This window comes from Lolium rigidum, chromosome 3 (genome assembly GCF_022539505.1).
Source record: "Lolium rigidum isolate FL_2022 chromosome 3, APGP_CSIRO_Lrig_0.1, whole genome shotgun sequence".
NCBI classification, from domain to species: Eukaryota; Viridiplantae; Streptophyta; class Magnoliopsida; order Poales; family Poaceae; genus Lolium; species Lolium rigidum.
In genome coordinates, this window is record NC_061510.1 from 186,622,256 (window position 1) to 186,633,778 (window position 11,523).

Genomic DNA, 11,523 nt, shown 5'->3' on the forward strand with positions numbered 1-11,523 from the left:
GTCGGTGGCACGCCCTTGTGATAAACATCGGTGCGTGCGACCAGGAGGCTTTGCGGGCCGTCGCTCAGAGGGACTAGGGCCAGCCGCAGCCCTAGTTGTTCCTGGCTCTACGGTGTTGCCCGTCTCTGCCCGCCAGTGGGTTTCTGACGTCAACATCAACGATGACTTAGTGATCGATTGAACCATTTACATACGATACCGATTTCCTTTGTCTCGCGATATATTACTTGTCCGAGGTTTGATCATCGGTATCTCGATACCTTGTTCAACCTCGTCTCCTGACAAGTACTCTTTACTCGTACCGTGGTATGTGGTCTCTTATGAACTATTCATATGCTTGAAAGCCATTTAGACGACATTTCACCGAGAGGGCCCAGAGTATATCTATCCGTCATCGGGATGGACAAATCCCACTGTTGATCCATATGCCTCAACTCATACTTTCCGGATACCTAATCCCACCTTTATAACCACCCATTTACGCAGTGGCGTTTGATGTAACCAAAGTACCCTTCCGGCATAAGTGATTTACATGATCTCATGGTCGAAAGGACTTGGTAACTATGTATCGAAAGCTTATAGCAAATGAACTTAATGACGTGATCTTATGCTACGCTTAATTGGGTGTGTCCATTACATCATTCACATAATGATATAACCTTGTCATTAATAACATCCAATGTTCATGATCACGAAACGATGATCATCTATTAATAACAAGCTAGTTATACAAGAGGCTTTACTAGGGACTCCTTGTTGTTTACATAACACACATGTATCAATGTTTCGGTTAATACAATTATAGCATGGTATATAAACATTTATCATAAACACAAAGATATATAATAACCACTTTATTATTGCCTCTTGGGCATATCTCCAACACAATCGACCACCTCAAACTCAAGTTTCTCCTTCCTGAAATTGCTAGGTGTGCCGAAGACTACATCTAGTGAGATTTTGCCAAGGGGATAAGCGGGCCGGGTTGGGATGATGCCATGGAAGCATGTATCAGATTCTTTCAACATATCAACCGTTAAACCCATTGCCTTCATTGTGCTTGCGAATAACAGGTTCAAACCACTTCTTCCATCCATGAACACCTTACTCATGTTGTATCCTCCAATCTGCGCTTCAAGAACTAAGGCCGCGTGACCGGGCCTTGGGACAGCTATCGGGTGATCTGCTTTGCTGAACATGATGCTTTGATCCGACCAGTCGATATAATTGGGTACTTCTTCCATAGCCACTTATGCGAATTTTATTTCCCTCTCTTCGAAAAGCTAGTCTTATGAATCATGTTGACTTGCCCTCGAGACGCGGGATAAACTTCGGTTGCTATGTAAATATCTTCTTCTGGCAAATATTGCTGCTGCTTCGGGTAACTGTAAGTTACCGCCCTTTTCTCTGCCAAACGAGCTTTTGCCTCTGTCTCAGACCTTAACTCATCACAAAACTTCTGAATGTCGAGGAACTGTCGACAATTTTTGAGTAGAGAGTGGCCTTCTCGATGTTATCCTTAGAGTCGATATAAGAGTGCAAATAACATGGTGCTTCAAGCTGCTCCGTGGCCGATAAGTAAGGTGTACGAAGGTGGTTCTTGCTCGATTGCATGTTATAGCATCCTCTTTCACACTGACGAAGATGACTTGCGGCTCGTTCCTCTTCTTCACGGCGTAGATCCCTTCGTCTCTTCCGTTGCTCCTCTCTACTACCAAAGCGGCTTCGATTTCTCCCGCTGTTATTTTTAGGCAAGACTACCAAAGTTGTTGGCGAAACAATGTTTTCTGGAACCGAAGTCCTTGGGCTTGACGCGTTTGAACTAGGAAGTCGAATAAATCTTCTGGAGTCGATGATGAAGTGGACACCACCGAAAGTTGTATCCATACTGCCGCGTGACTCCGAAGAGATTGGACGCGAGGCCTCAGCGCGCAGTGTGAACTCAAAGGATCCACATCGAACTGAGTTTCTTGGACTTGATGGTGTTGGTGAATCCAACACGAACGCTGCTAACGTGACTGAAGTTGCCGATGACATGCCTTGTACTGACATGTTTCCCACAGACGGCGCCAATTGAAGAGGGTGCTCCTCGGCAATGCCCAACTTTTGGGGCTTAGGGTAGACGGAATCCCGCAGGCTGACACGAGACATCGGATACCAAACAAACGGGGAGAGAGATTTACCCAGGTTCGGGGCCCTCAATGAGGTAAAACCCTTACTTCCTGCTTGTCTGATCTTGATTATTGAAACTATCGGGTTACAATGGAGTAGCCGAAGGCTTCGACTAAGATCTCGTCGAGAGACTAAGTTTTCTGATGACATGGCTCTAGACTTACGGTGGTCATGGCTACGGTGATTGTGTGTCCCTCGGCAGACCCTCTCCTGGCCCTTATATTGTGAGCCAGGTCTCAAGAGTTCTATCCGGGTTCGACTAGGTTACAAAGAGTTCTACATCTAAACTTTCCTAGTTTCTTCGTCTTCTTGCCTTGTACGTCAAGAATCCTTCTTTGGAACCGACATATCGGCCCACCTTGGTTGGTGGGTGATCTTCATGGGCCCGTGGTTGAGCCGTAGAAGATAGCGTAATACTAGTTACCCGAAGGGTAATGCCCACATCAGCCGATGTGGGCCGGCAGTGCCGGTGCGTAGTGGCCGGCAGTGCCGGGGTGCGTCCGCCAGCAGTACCGGGGGTGCATCCATCGGCAGTGCCATGGTGCTTCCACCGGCAGTGCCGGCCTGGGGAGGGCGGCAGTGACGACCTTGAGCTGATGCCACCGGCTGAAGTGGTTCTTCCTTCTTCTCTTCTTCTCCCTTGACCCATGTAGCTTCTTCCTCTTCAGATCCTTGGTGAGACTTGTACCTGATGACACATAGAGCATTTGCATGAGGTAGCATTCCATCCAATGAGGTATCCAATGTATACGTGGAAAGGAGCGAATTCACCTCTTGGTGTATAGCTTTGGACCGAGCTCGTGTCACTGGGTCACGAGGAGGGCTTGTAGGTTTTGAGGAGGAGGTGTCCAAAAGCCACCACGTATCACCATGCGTTCCGCATATGCTGCTCGAAAGCTAAGTGACTGAAGTTATTTGTTGTGTGTACCTTTGCTAGAGCCATCCACTTAATACAGTGGATTGGAGGAGAATCCTCCTCTTCGAAAACCAAGTCATCCAACTCATCGTCCTCAATACCAAGCTGTTTCAGCATGTCGCCGATCGCCTCCTTCCTCTTACTACCAGAACCGCTGGCTTGATTGTTGGAGTTCGCAGGACTTGCCATGTTGCAGAAGTCAATCAGATCATTCTCCGCCGAAACCCTAGAACCTGCTAGGAGCCAACTCCCCGTCTAGGGCACAACCAACAGGACCTAAGAACACCACGAGCAGGAACCAAGACGGAGGCGGAAGGCCCAGGGTAGATCTATCCACGAAGTGGGTAGGATTAGTCCCTCGCCGGAGCGAACTCCGTCACCGAGGTCAGAGAAACCCTGGCGGGCCGCGGGAGCGCCTAGGTCCACAACGTGTTATATTAGCAATTAATAATTCTTAAAATCACTCGCGCGCTTGTTAGCCCCAGACACGAAACCACGTCAGTACTTGAGTACTAACGGAAACATTACCGTTCACATTTCCAGTCCAGCCCCTCATAAACCAGACCACAGGGCATAAGCGGGAAGAGAGGACAAACGAGGGTTTCTCTGCGAAGAAACAAGTTCGCAATCCAACCAACCCCCCCCCCCCCCCCCTGAAGATCCCGAATCCCGATCGAACCCTAGCTCCATAATCCATCCGGTCAATTCCCCGTCTGCCTCGTAACCTACGGCGTGTGATGCCTCTGAAAACTCGGGTGTGAGTGCACATGGCGGTGCCGCCTCTTGCCTTGGACACGCGCCTGGCGGATCTCTGCCAGGTCAGATCTTCCTGCGCCACTGCTGAAATCATTTCGGCGTTCCGGTGGGAATTCGCTGTCTGACGGTTGGTGGTTTGATGCAGGAACTGGGAGTGGACAAGGGCGTCGCCAGCGAGGCCGCGGCGTTGCTGGAGGAGGGGAAGGACGCTCTTCTCACACCGTCTTCGTTTGGGAGCAAATCGGTAAGGAGTGCTGTCTTTTGTGCTCAAGTGTTCGATTCTTGTAGGATTTGGTGCTAAGTTTGGATCCTTGCAGCCCCAGGATGTGGAGAGGCTGTGCTTCGCTTTTGTCTTGTACTGCGCAGCTAGGCTGAAGGGGATGAAGGAGGAGAGCTCCAGGGTTAGGCTGTGGAAGATCTTGGAGGGTTGTAACCTCAAGTGGGTGATGCTTTATATGATGATGATTGTAATTGTTGTTAATTAAATCTTAGTGTTTGTTTGAGTTGGTTGCGGTTCCCCTTGGTTTTGTTTGCAGTTACGATGACTTTTTCAAGGAATCACAGCAGTTTCGTTCGAAGATTGATCAAATTTTACGGAGCCGGTATGGATCTGATTGGGAAGATCAGCTAGAGGTGGGTTGATGGTCAGTCCCTGTTTTGTTTTCAACAGATCCAGATGAGGTTTTCTGGTGGTGCTAAATTATTTAACTCTCTATTGGTGTTATAACTTTTGATTCCAGCTGAAACAGTTGCAGAGTTTGGTAAATCTGTTGGCAGATGCAAGCAGGTGAAAACATCTACCTTAAGATTACTTTCAGTTTGATGATAGTATAGCCGGTGGATTTTCTTATCTTTTTGTGGGATGTGAAGTTCATAATTTCGTGAAAAATGTGTTACAAGTAACAACTGATATATAGTTGACTATCTTGAGTTTTTCTTATGTTCTCTGCCTTGTAATTATAATTTAACACATGTTCTCACAATATCTCATAGGTTCTATCGTACTGCATTTACTGAGCTATTCTCAAGTGCTAGTACTAGTAAGGAGCCTGGATCAACTACAAATAGTCCTGAATATTTCTATTTTGGGTGGCAACTTTTCTTAGCCCTCCGTTCAAAATCATCAGAATTGTTTAAGGACCTGGTATCCTGCATCCATGGATTAGTTGCCATATTGGTCAGTTTTCTTCTCTTATGTTTTGTTATAGATTTTTGAGCCTTTGTAATAATGCGAGATGACACTTATGTTCAAGTTTGGCCAGTTTTCCATATAGGCACCACTCACTCTTATCCTTTCTTGGTCTTAATTTGTTGAACTTGTTTTAATCTATGACAGGCCATACTTTTAATACACATGCCTCCTAGATTTAGGAGCTTCACAATTGAAGGTTCTTCTCACTTAAGTAATAATTCTCACCTTTATGTCAATTGTTTCTTCAAAGCACATTTCCTACTTTTTTGTCAGCATCGCGGCTCATAGTAACTATTTTCTTTTGCTGGTTTGAATTTCTAATCCAGTAAAGCAAACAGTGAGGGGTGTGGATCTCCTTGCTTCATTATGCCATAACTATCATACCTCTGAAGATCGCTTGAAAGAGATGATGGGAAAGTCCCACAAGGCTATAGAGGAGTTTTTCAGCAAGAAAGCAGTATGGGCTTCAGAGTGCAAAACTGAAACTTTGGATAAAATTGATACAGGCATGACCCTGAATAATTTTTCCCTCACGTGCATGCTTATTGAGGTCTTTTTATTCGGCTATGAAACATTTAGCTGATGTGTTGTTTTACTGTTATGGTGGCAGATGGACTGATGTATTTCAAAGATCTCCTTGATAAGGAGTGTTTTCAGTCAAATTTGGCAAAATTGGAGAAACTAAGTACTACCACTAGCTGGGAAGGGGAGCTTGATTTGAAAATGTTTTTGTTCAATAATGACAATATAGTCAGTGCTAAAAACGTTTCTGGAGGTCCCATTAATACAAGCTATCCAAAGGTATCCTAAATAATTCACAATTATTTCAGCAGTCTAGACGGAATTCCTTTTCCGCATGATTCTGATTCATCTCTCATTTTGCAGCGTGTCTTTGAAACATTAGCGTCACCTACAAAGACAATAAAGAACATGTTGACTGTCCCTAGTTCCCCTGCATCACCTATCAATGGTGGTTCAGTTAAGATAATGCAGATGACACCGGTGACTTCTGCCATGACAACTGCTAAGTGGTTTCGTGAGGTGATATCTTCATTACCAGAGAAGCCTTCGTCTAAGCTTGAGCAGTTTCTTTTGTCTTGTGATACAGATTTAACAAGTGATATAACAAAAAGGGTCAGCATAGTTTTGGAAGCGATTTTTCCAACTAAGTCTTCTGGCGATTGGGGTGGTTCCATAGGCCTCAATTGTACAAATGCCTTTGATATTGCATGGGCTGAAGCAAGAAAACTGGAGGCCTCCAAGTTGTACTATAGAGTGTTGGAAGCAATCTGCACATCAGAATCACTCAATACTAATGTAAATAATCTGACTCCATTGTTGTCAAATGAGCGTTTTCACCGATGCTTGATTGCATGTTCAGCTGAACTGGTCTTGGCAACACATAAGACAGTCATCATGATGTTCCCTGCTGTCTTGGAGAATACTGGTCTAACTGCATTTGATTTGGGCAAGATAATTGAGAACTTTGTAAGACATGAAGAAAGCCTTCCAAGAGAATTGAAAAGACACTTAAATTCATTAGAAGAACAGCTTTTGGAAAGCATGGTATGGGAGAAAGGTTCGTCATTGTATAATTCACTCGTTGTTGCCAGGCCATCGCTTGCTATGGAAATAAACCGCCTTGGTCTTTTGGCTGAACCAATGCCATCTCTTGATGACATAGTAACACATCAGAATATTCATCCTGTAGACTTGCCAACTACACCATCTAAAAAGCGTGCTGCTGGTCCAGGTACATTGCTGCTCAGCCTTGCCTTCATTTGAAGTTTTTTGAGATCAACTGTTTCCAATCTTCAAAACAAGTGGTCCAGTTTTTCAAGGTTGTTCGTTACAGATTGTTCATCTTATCAGTTCTGTTGCATAGTACTTTATCACCAATTTGATCGCACCGTGCTTGTGTCTCTTACTTTAGTTTAGATTTTTTTTTTGACAATATTACTTTAGTTTAGATTAGGTGCCAATTTGGTTGCACAATGTTGTCTGCAAGGTATATTTTAGCACAATAATACACACAAGTCTACTATGGGCAAGTTGTGCTGACAAACTTTAGACCCAAGAATCTAAAGACCAGCATGTATATAATATGAAAGAAAATACTATGCATCAGTGGAACCTGAGATTGCAATAAACTTAGTCATGCATAACGGTACTGTACATTCTAGCATACTACGGCTGGTGTGTGAAATCTTTTTAACCACTTACATATCATGGACCAATTTTTCACAGACTAGCCTGGGGTCCCTATTTTCCTTTTTTATCCACGATGAATGCTATGCCGATATGGGGCATTCAGGTGTTCATGATTGAAGATATCTCCAAAGTTCATTAACCATAGGAACTTAATTGTGATTTATTTGAAACAAGCAGTTATGAAATCTTACACAGCCAATGTTTTAAGTTTTTTTAAATTGTTTCTGGCACTCTTTTGATATTCATTTATCAAATATGGATGTAGATGACAATGGCGATGCAAAGTCACCAAAGAGATTATGCAATGAATCCAGGAACACATCCGTAAACCAAAATTTGCAGACACCACCACCAAAGCAAAACCAGATGCTGAAAGCGAAATGGCATCCTCTCCAGTCGGCATTTGCAAGGTTTGTCTCACATCTCAGTTTTTACTAGTTTTCAAGAATACTAATTTTCTGTTAGCCGCATTCACAATTTTCATGAAGGTTATATTTGTCACTTGTTTCTTGTGCAGCCCCACTGTTAACAACCCTGTTGGTGGGAATCAAAAATGTGCTGAATTAGGGGTTAACATCTTCTTCTCCAAAGTGCGGGTCTCCTTGTAACTAACCTTCATTTTTTGCCATTTGGTTTTGTTGTTCGAATTTCTAATTCTGGCTGCAACTTTTATAGATCTTGAAGCTGGCTGCTATTAGAATAAGAAACTTGTGTGAAAGGCTTCGACATGTAGAACAGACAGAGCGTGTCTATAATATCTTCAAGCAGATTCTTGATCAACAGACATCTTTATTTTTTAATAGACATATCGACCAAATTATTCTTTGTTCCCTCTATGGTGTTGCAAAGGTCCCACTTGTGCTAGCTAATGAGCTCCCTATTGTTTCTTTCGTGTTTCTGAGCTGACTAGCTTTTCTGACAGGTTTCTCAGTTGACGCTGACGTTCAAGGAAATTGTTAGTAATTACAAAAGGGAACAGCAATGTAAACCAGAAGTTTTTAGAAGAGTCTTTGTTGGGAGTACAAATCGCAATGGAGTATATACCTGAACATGAGATTTCACTTAAATTTTCTTTTCTTCAGACAATTCTTTCCTGAAGTTCTGATTTCTTCCTTGTTGTTCTTCTCTTCTGACAATTTCTTCTTTCTGGCAGGCACTTGGATCACGCCATGTTGATATCATTGTGTTTTATAATGAGGTGTTTGTTCCAGCAGTCAAGCCTTTCCTTGTGGCACTAATCCCTTCTGTTGCTTGTCCAGACGATAAGAAGAGTCCTAATAGTATTTGCTCGACTCTTCAGTATTATTTTCTGTCTATTCACTTGTAATTCACGATTATGATTACTAATTACCTTCATCGTAGGCCAAATTCCTGGATCACCAAAGCCATCTCCCTTCTCGAATCTACCAGATATGTCCCCAAAGAAAGTCTCATCTTCCCATAATGTTTATGTTTCTCCTCTGCGGCAGACGAAGGTGTGATTTTTGTGTCTGCTCATTTTCATATTCAATTGCTTTGCTTTCTCCGTTTCTTCATCCAGTATATCTTTACTCTTAGGCTGACCTATGTATCCTGCCGGCTGTGAGTATGCCTCTAATTCGATAGGTTTACGCATAAAACTTTCATATAGTGTGTTTACGTTTTAAATTCTCCATAGAAGTCAACATAATATCTTTTGTATTGTTCAGAGGGGTTTTATAATGCAATTGTTTCTTGTGCCGCCACATTTCACTTTATTCTAAGTACGCTCAGGCTAATAGGTCCTATTTTTTCCATGAAGAGGAAAATTGTCCATGATTCAAACAATAAGAGTGTCGGAAGCACTGAAAACTTATCAAGTAAAAGTTCATACCCTTGACTAGATTTTCTTTACTTGCACAGAAAAGATAATAGTGAGCTGATATAGGAAAAAAAGTTGCAATAGTTGAAGTGTTCATGATACCACTTTAAAAACATGAATTTAAATGTTATTAAAGAACAAAGAGCTAATGGCTGTTTGAGGTTGGAAAATTCATCTTAGCAAGTTATGTAACTTCGGTGCATTTGGCATACCTGTATCTTGTGAATTATGCCTGAAACTCCACCCTGTGGTACTGCTATTATGTAGTGAAACATATAGAACTGAGAACTGCAATATAAATGAAGATTTTTTATTTTGTTATTAGATGCGATTTTCCTAGTGTTCCAATTTCTGGATAGAGATGGCCAGCACTAGCATATGACCGGTATATTGTGAGCACAACAAGCTTGGCTATTTCGCAGGAGCAGTATGATTACTTTAAGTCTTTAATATTATATCCAGGCAAAACAGACTTACTGTTGACTTACGGGTAGTCAGCGGGTGCCAGCAAAAAAATCACAAGGTTGAATATGCCAGTGACAAAAAACCTGAACCATCGCGGTACTACTAAGACTGTGATATGGACACATGGTCCGCTTTAACATTAGAACCCACATATTTGCGGTAACAGTCAGTTCGATTTATTGTATACCCTGCAAGTTCACTAGCAACTTGTTTATTTTAAAACATTGATTGTGCGGGTGCAGTTAAATATATGTTATGTTGTATTTAACCTTTTAGTTTGCACCTTACATGGTCTAGGATACTATAAAAGTATCTTCATGAATTAACCCTTTGCAATCATGCTTATCTATTTCACTTTACAGAAGGATGCGTTACTTTCACCAAGTTCGAGGAGTTTCTATGCATGCATCGGCGAAAGCACCCATGCTTATCAAAGCCCATCTACAGATCTGGCTGCTATAAATAACCGTCTAAATTAGTATGTCAACATTTTTCTTGCAACACGAACTTGTGCTCACAACACACTGCCATCACTCATTTCATTTTGAACCTGCAGCACCAGCAGGAGAATCAACACTCGAATAAACTTTGATGTGGTTAGTGACTCAGTGGTAGCTGGTACTCTGGGCCAACCAAACGGTGGCCCAGCTTCTCCTGATCCCGCAGCTGCATTTAGCCCCTTACCAAAGAAGGGCAAACCAGGACCAGAGTCTTGAGTAAATAAATGGGCATCTCCCTCTGTACATAGCTTACAATCCCATAGAAGGCTGTCTGTTCTTCTTAATAAGTGGGTGAAGTGGACTGCTTCAACTGTACATGTATGTGTTAGGGAGTAGTAGCGGTATAAAAGTTGCTGATTACTTGGAAGTAGCATTCCAGTGTAACATTTTATATCTCTGCTGATAAATACAATTAGGGTGTAAGTTGTGTAAAATGCTAACTGTCCTTATTTTTCATTGTATAATCTGTTGATCTTCTGTACAAAATCCTGCATGTGAGATAGAATGTTTTTTTTGTTGCTTTCCCCAGCTCCCAGCAGTGATGTATTACCCGCCTGATAGTATATGCATTTGATTTCTGCCTTTGCATATATTGAATGGAAGCTGGGTCTCACTGGCTCTATTGTCAGTTTAATTGCTCCATGCACGTTTGTACTTGCCATTCGTCGCTTCCTTCGTCAGATTTAGGCTTCGTTCGGTTAGTCCCATCCCTGGCCGGGGTCGCTCCTCAAACCCCGCCAATCCCCGTGGTCAATGCGGACGGGAATTTATCCCGTTCCACCTGACTTTGTGTGTTCGGTTATACCTGGACGGGGATCACACCTCGGCTCAAACCCCCCCCCAAACCTGGTCATTTCGCCGGGGTAAAAACAATCTCCTCCCCTCAGGCCTTGTTCGGTAGGCAGGGATTAGAGTGTAATATGTCTAGTGGTTTTGGTGAAAACACGGGGTTCACTCAGGGATCGGGCAATTGCTAAGCTAGGCCACCGATTCAGCTAGCTTAATTTGCATGCGTAGGCACTGTCAAACATGCGCGCCCGGGCCCCCGGCCTGTTAGACTGGACGTTTCTTCGCCTGTGCTGGGAATCGGAGCGTACAAAACGTACAGCAAGCTGGCCAGAAAAAACGCGAGCACTGCCGAGCGTTTTGATTCACACGTGTATTAGCAGGTTTTGTAAGAATAACGGAGGCCAGACACTTCAAAACCGGTAGAAACCTGGCCTGCCGAACGGTTCTGCGGCCGTTTGCAGTGATTTCGTGCTGTCCCAAGGCAACTAAAACACTCTAATCCCTGAAAAACCTGTGTGCCGAACAAGGCCTCATGTGGAAACTTTGCTGAATCGTCACTGAAGAAAATGAAAACTATGTCTCGCCCTGATAAGGGGTGGCCCAATCTTCTCAGTAAACAAGGTGGATGGTGATGAACACGTGATGAACGCAGCGGAGAATACACGGTGAAAGTGGATGATAA

At 43.3% G+C, this 11,523-nt stretch overlaps 1 protein-coding gene across 2 annotated transcripts; it reads left to right on the forward strand.

Moving 5' to 3' along the window:
* Window positions 1-3,687: 3,687 nt before the first annotated feature.
* On the forward strand, window positions 3,688-10,572 carry LOC124702826 (retinoblastoma-related protein 2-like). 2 transcript variants are annotated; one of them, XM_047235000.1, is made up of 18 exons: window positions 3,690-3,906; window positions 3,990-4,088; window positions 4,162-4,283; window positions 4,381-4,477; window positions 4,585-4,631; window positions 4,838-5,021; window positions 5,181-5,247; window positions 5,363-5,542; window positions 5,647-5,837; window positions 5,922-6,789; window positions 7,507-7,657; window positions 7,765-7,837; window positions 7,923-8,096; window positions 8,170-8,283; window positions 8,401-8,527; window positions 8,610-8,722; window positions 9,915-10,030; window positions 10,109-10,572. In XM_047235000.1, exons 1-18 carry the CDS (start codon window positions 3,856-3,858, stop codon window positions 10,266-10,268), a joined length of 2,934 nt encoding a protein of 977 aa, XP_047090956.1. In that variant the 5' UTR covers window positions 3,690-3,855; the 3' UTR covers window positions 10,269-10,572. The 2 variants fall into 2 exon arrangements, with proteins under 2 accessions (XP_047090957.1, XP_047090956.1); XM_047235001.1 differs by lacking the exon at window positions 7,923-8,096 and having other exon boundaries at window positions 3,688-3,906.
* Window positions 10,573-11,523: the final 951 nt, after the last annotated feature.

Excerpts from the sequence above, each read along its gene's own strand:
- LOC124702826 (XM_047235000.1), top strand. The coding sequence starts at position 3,856 with ATGGCGGTGCCGCCTCTTGCCTTGGACACGCGCCTGGCGGATCTCTGC. Across the intron at positions 4,632-4,837 it reads CTGTTGGCAGATGCAAGCAG|GTTCTATCGTACTGCATTTA; the intron begins GTGAAAACATCT and ends AATATCTCATAG. Across the intron at positions 10,031-10,108 it reads ATAAATAACCGTCTAAATTA|CACCAGCAGGAGAATCAACA; the intron begins GTATGTCAACAT and ends TTGAACCTGCAG.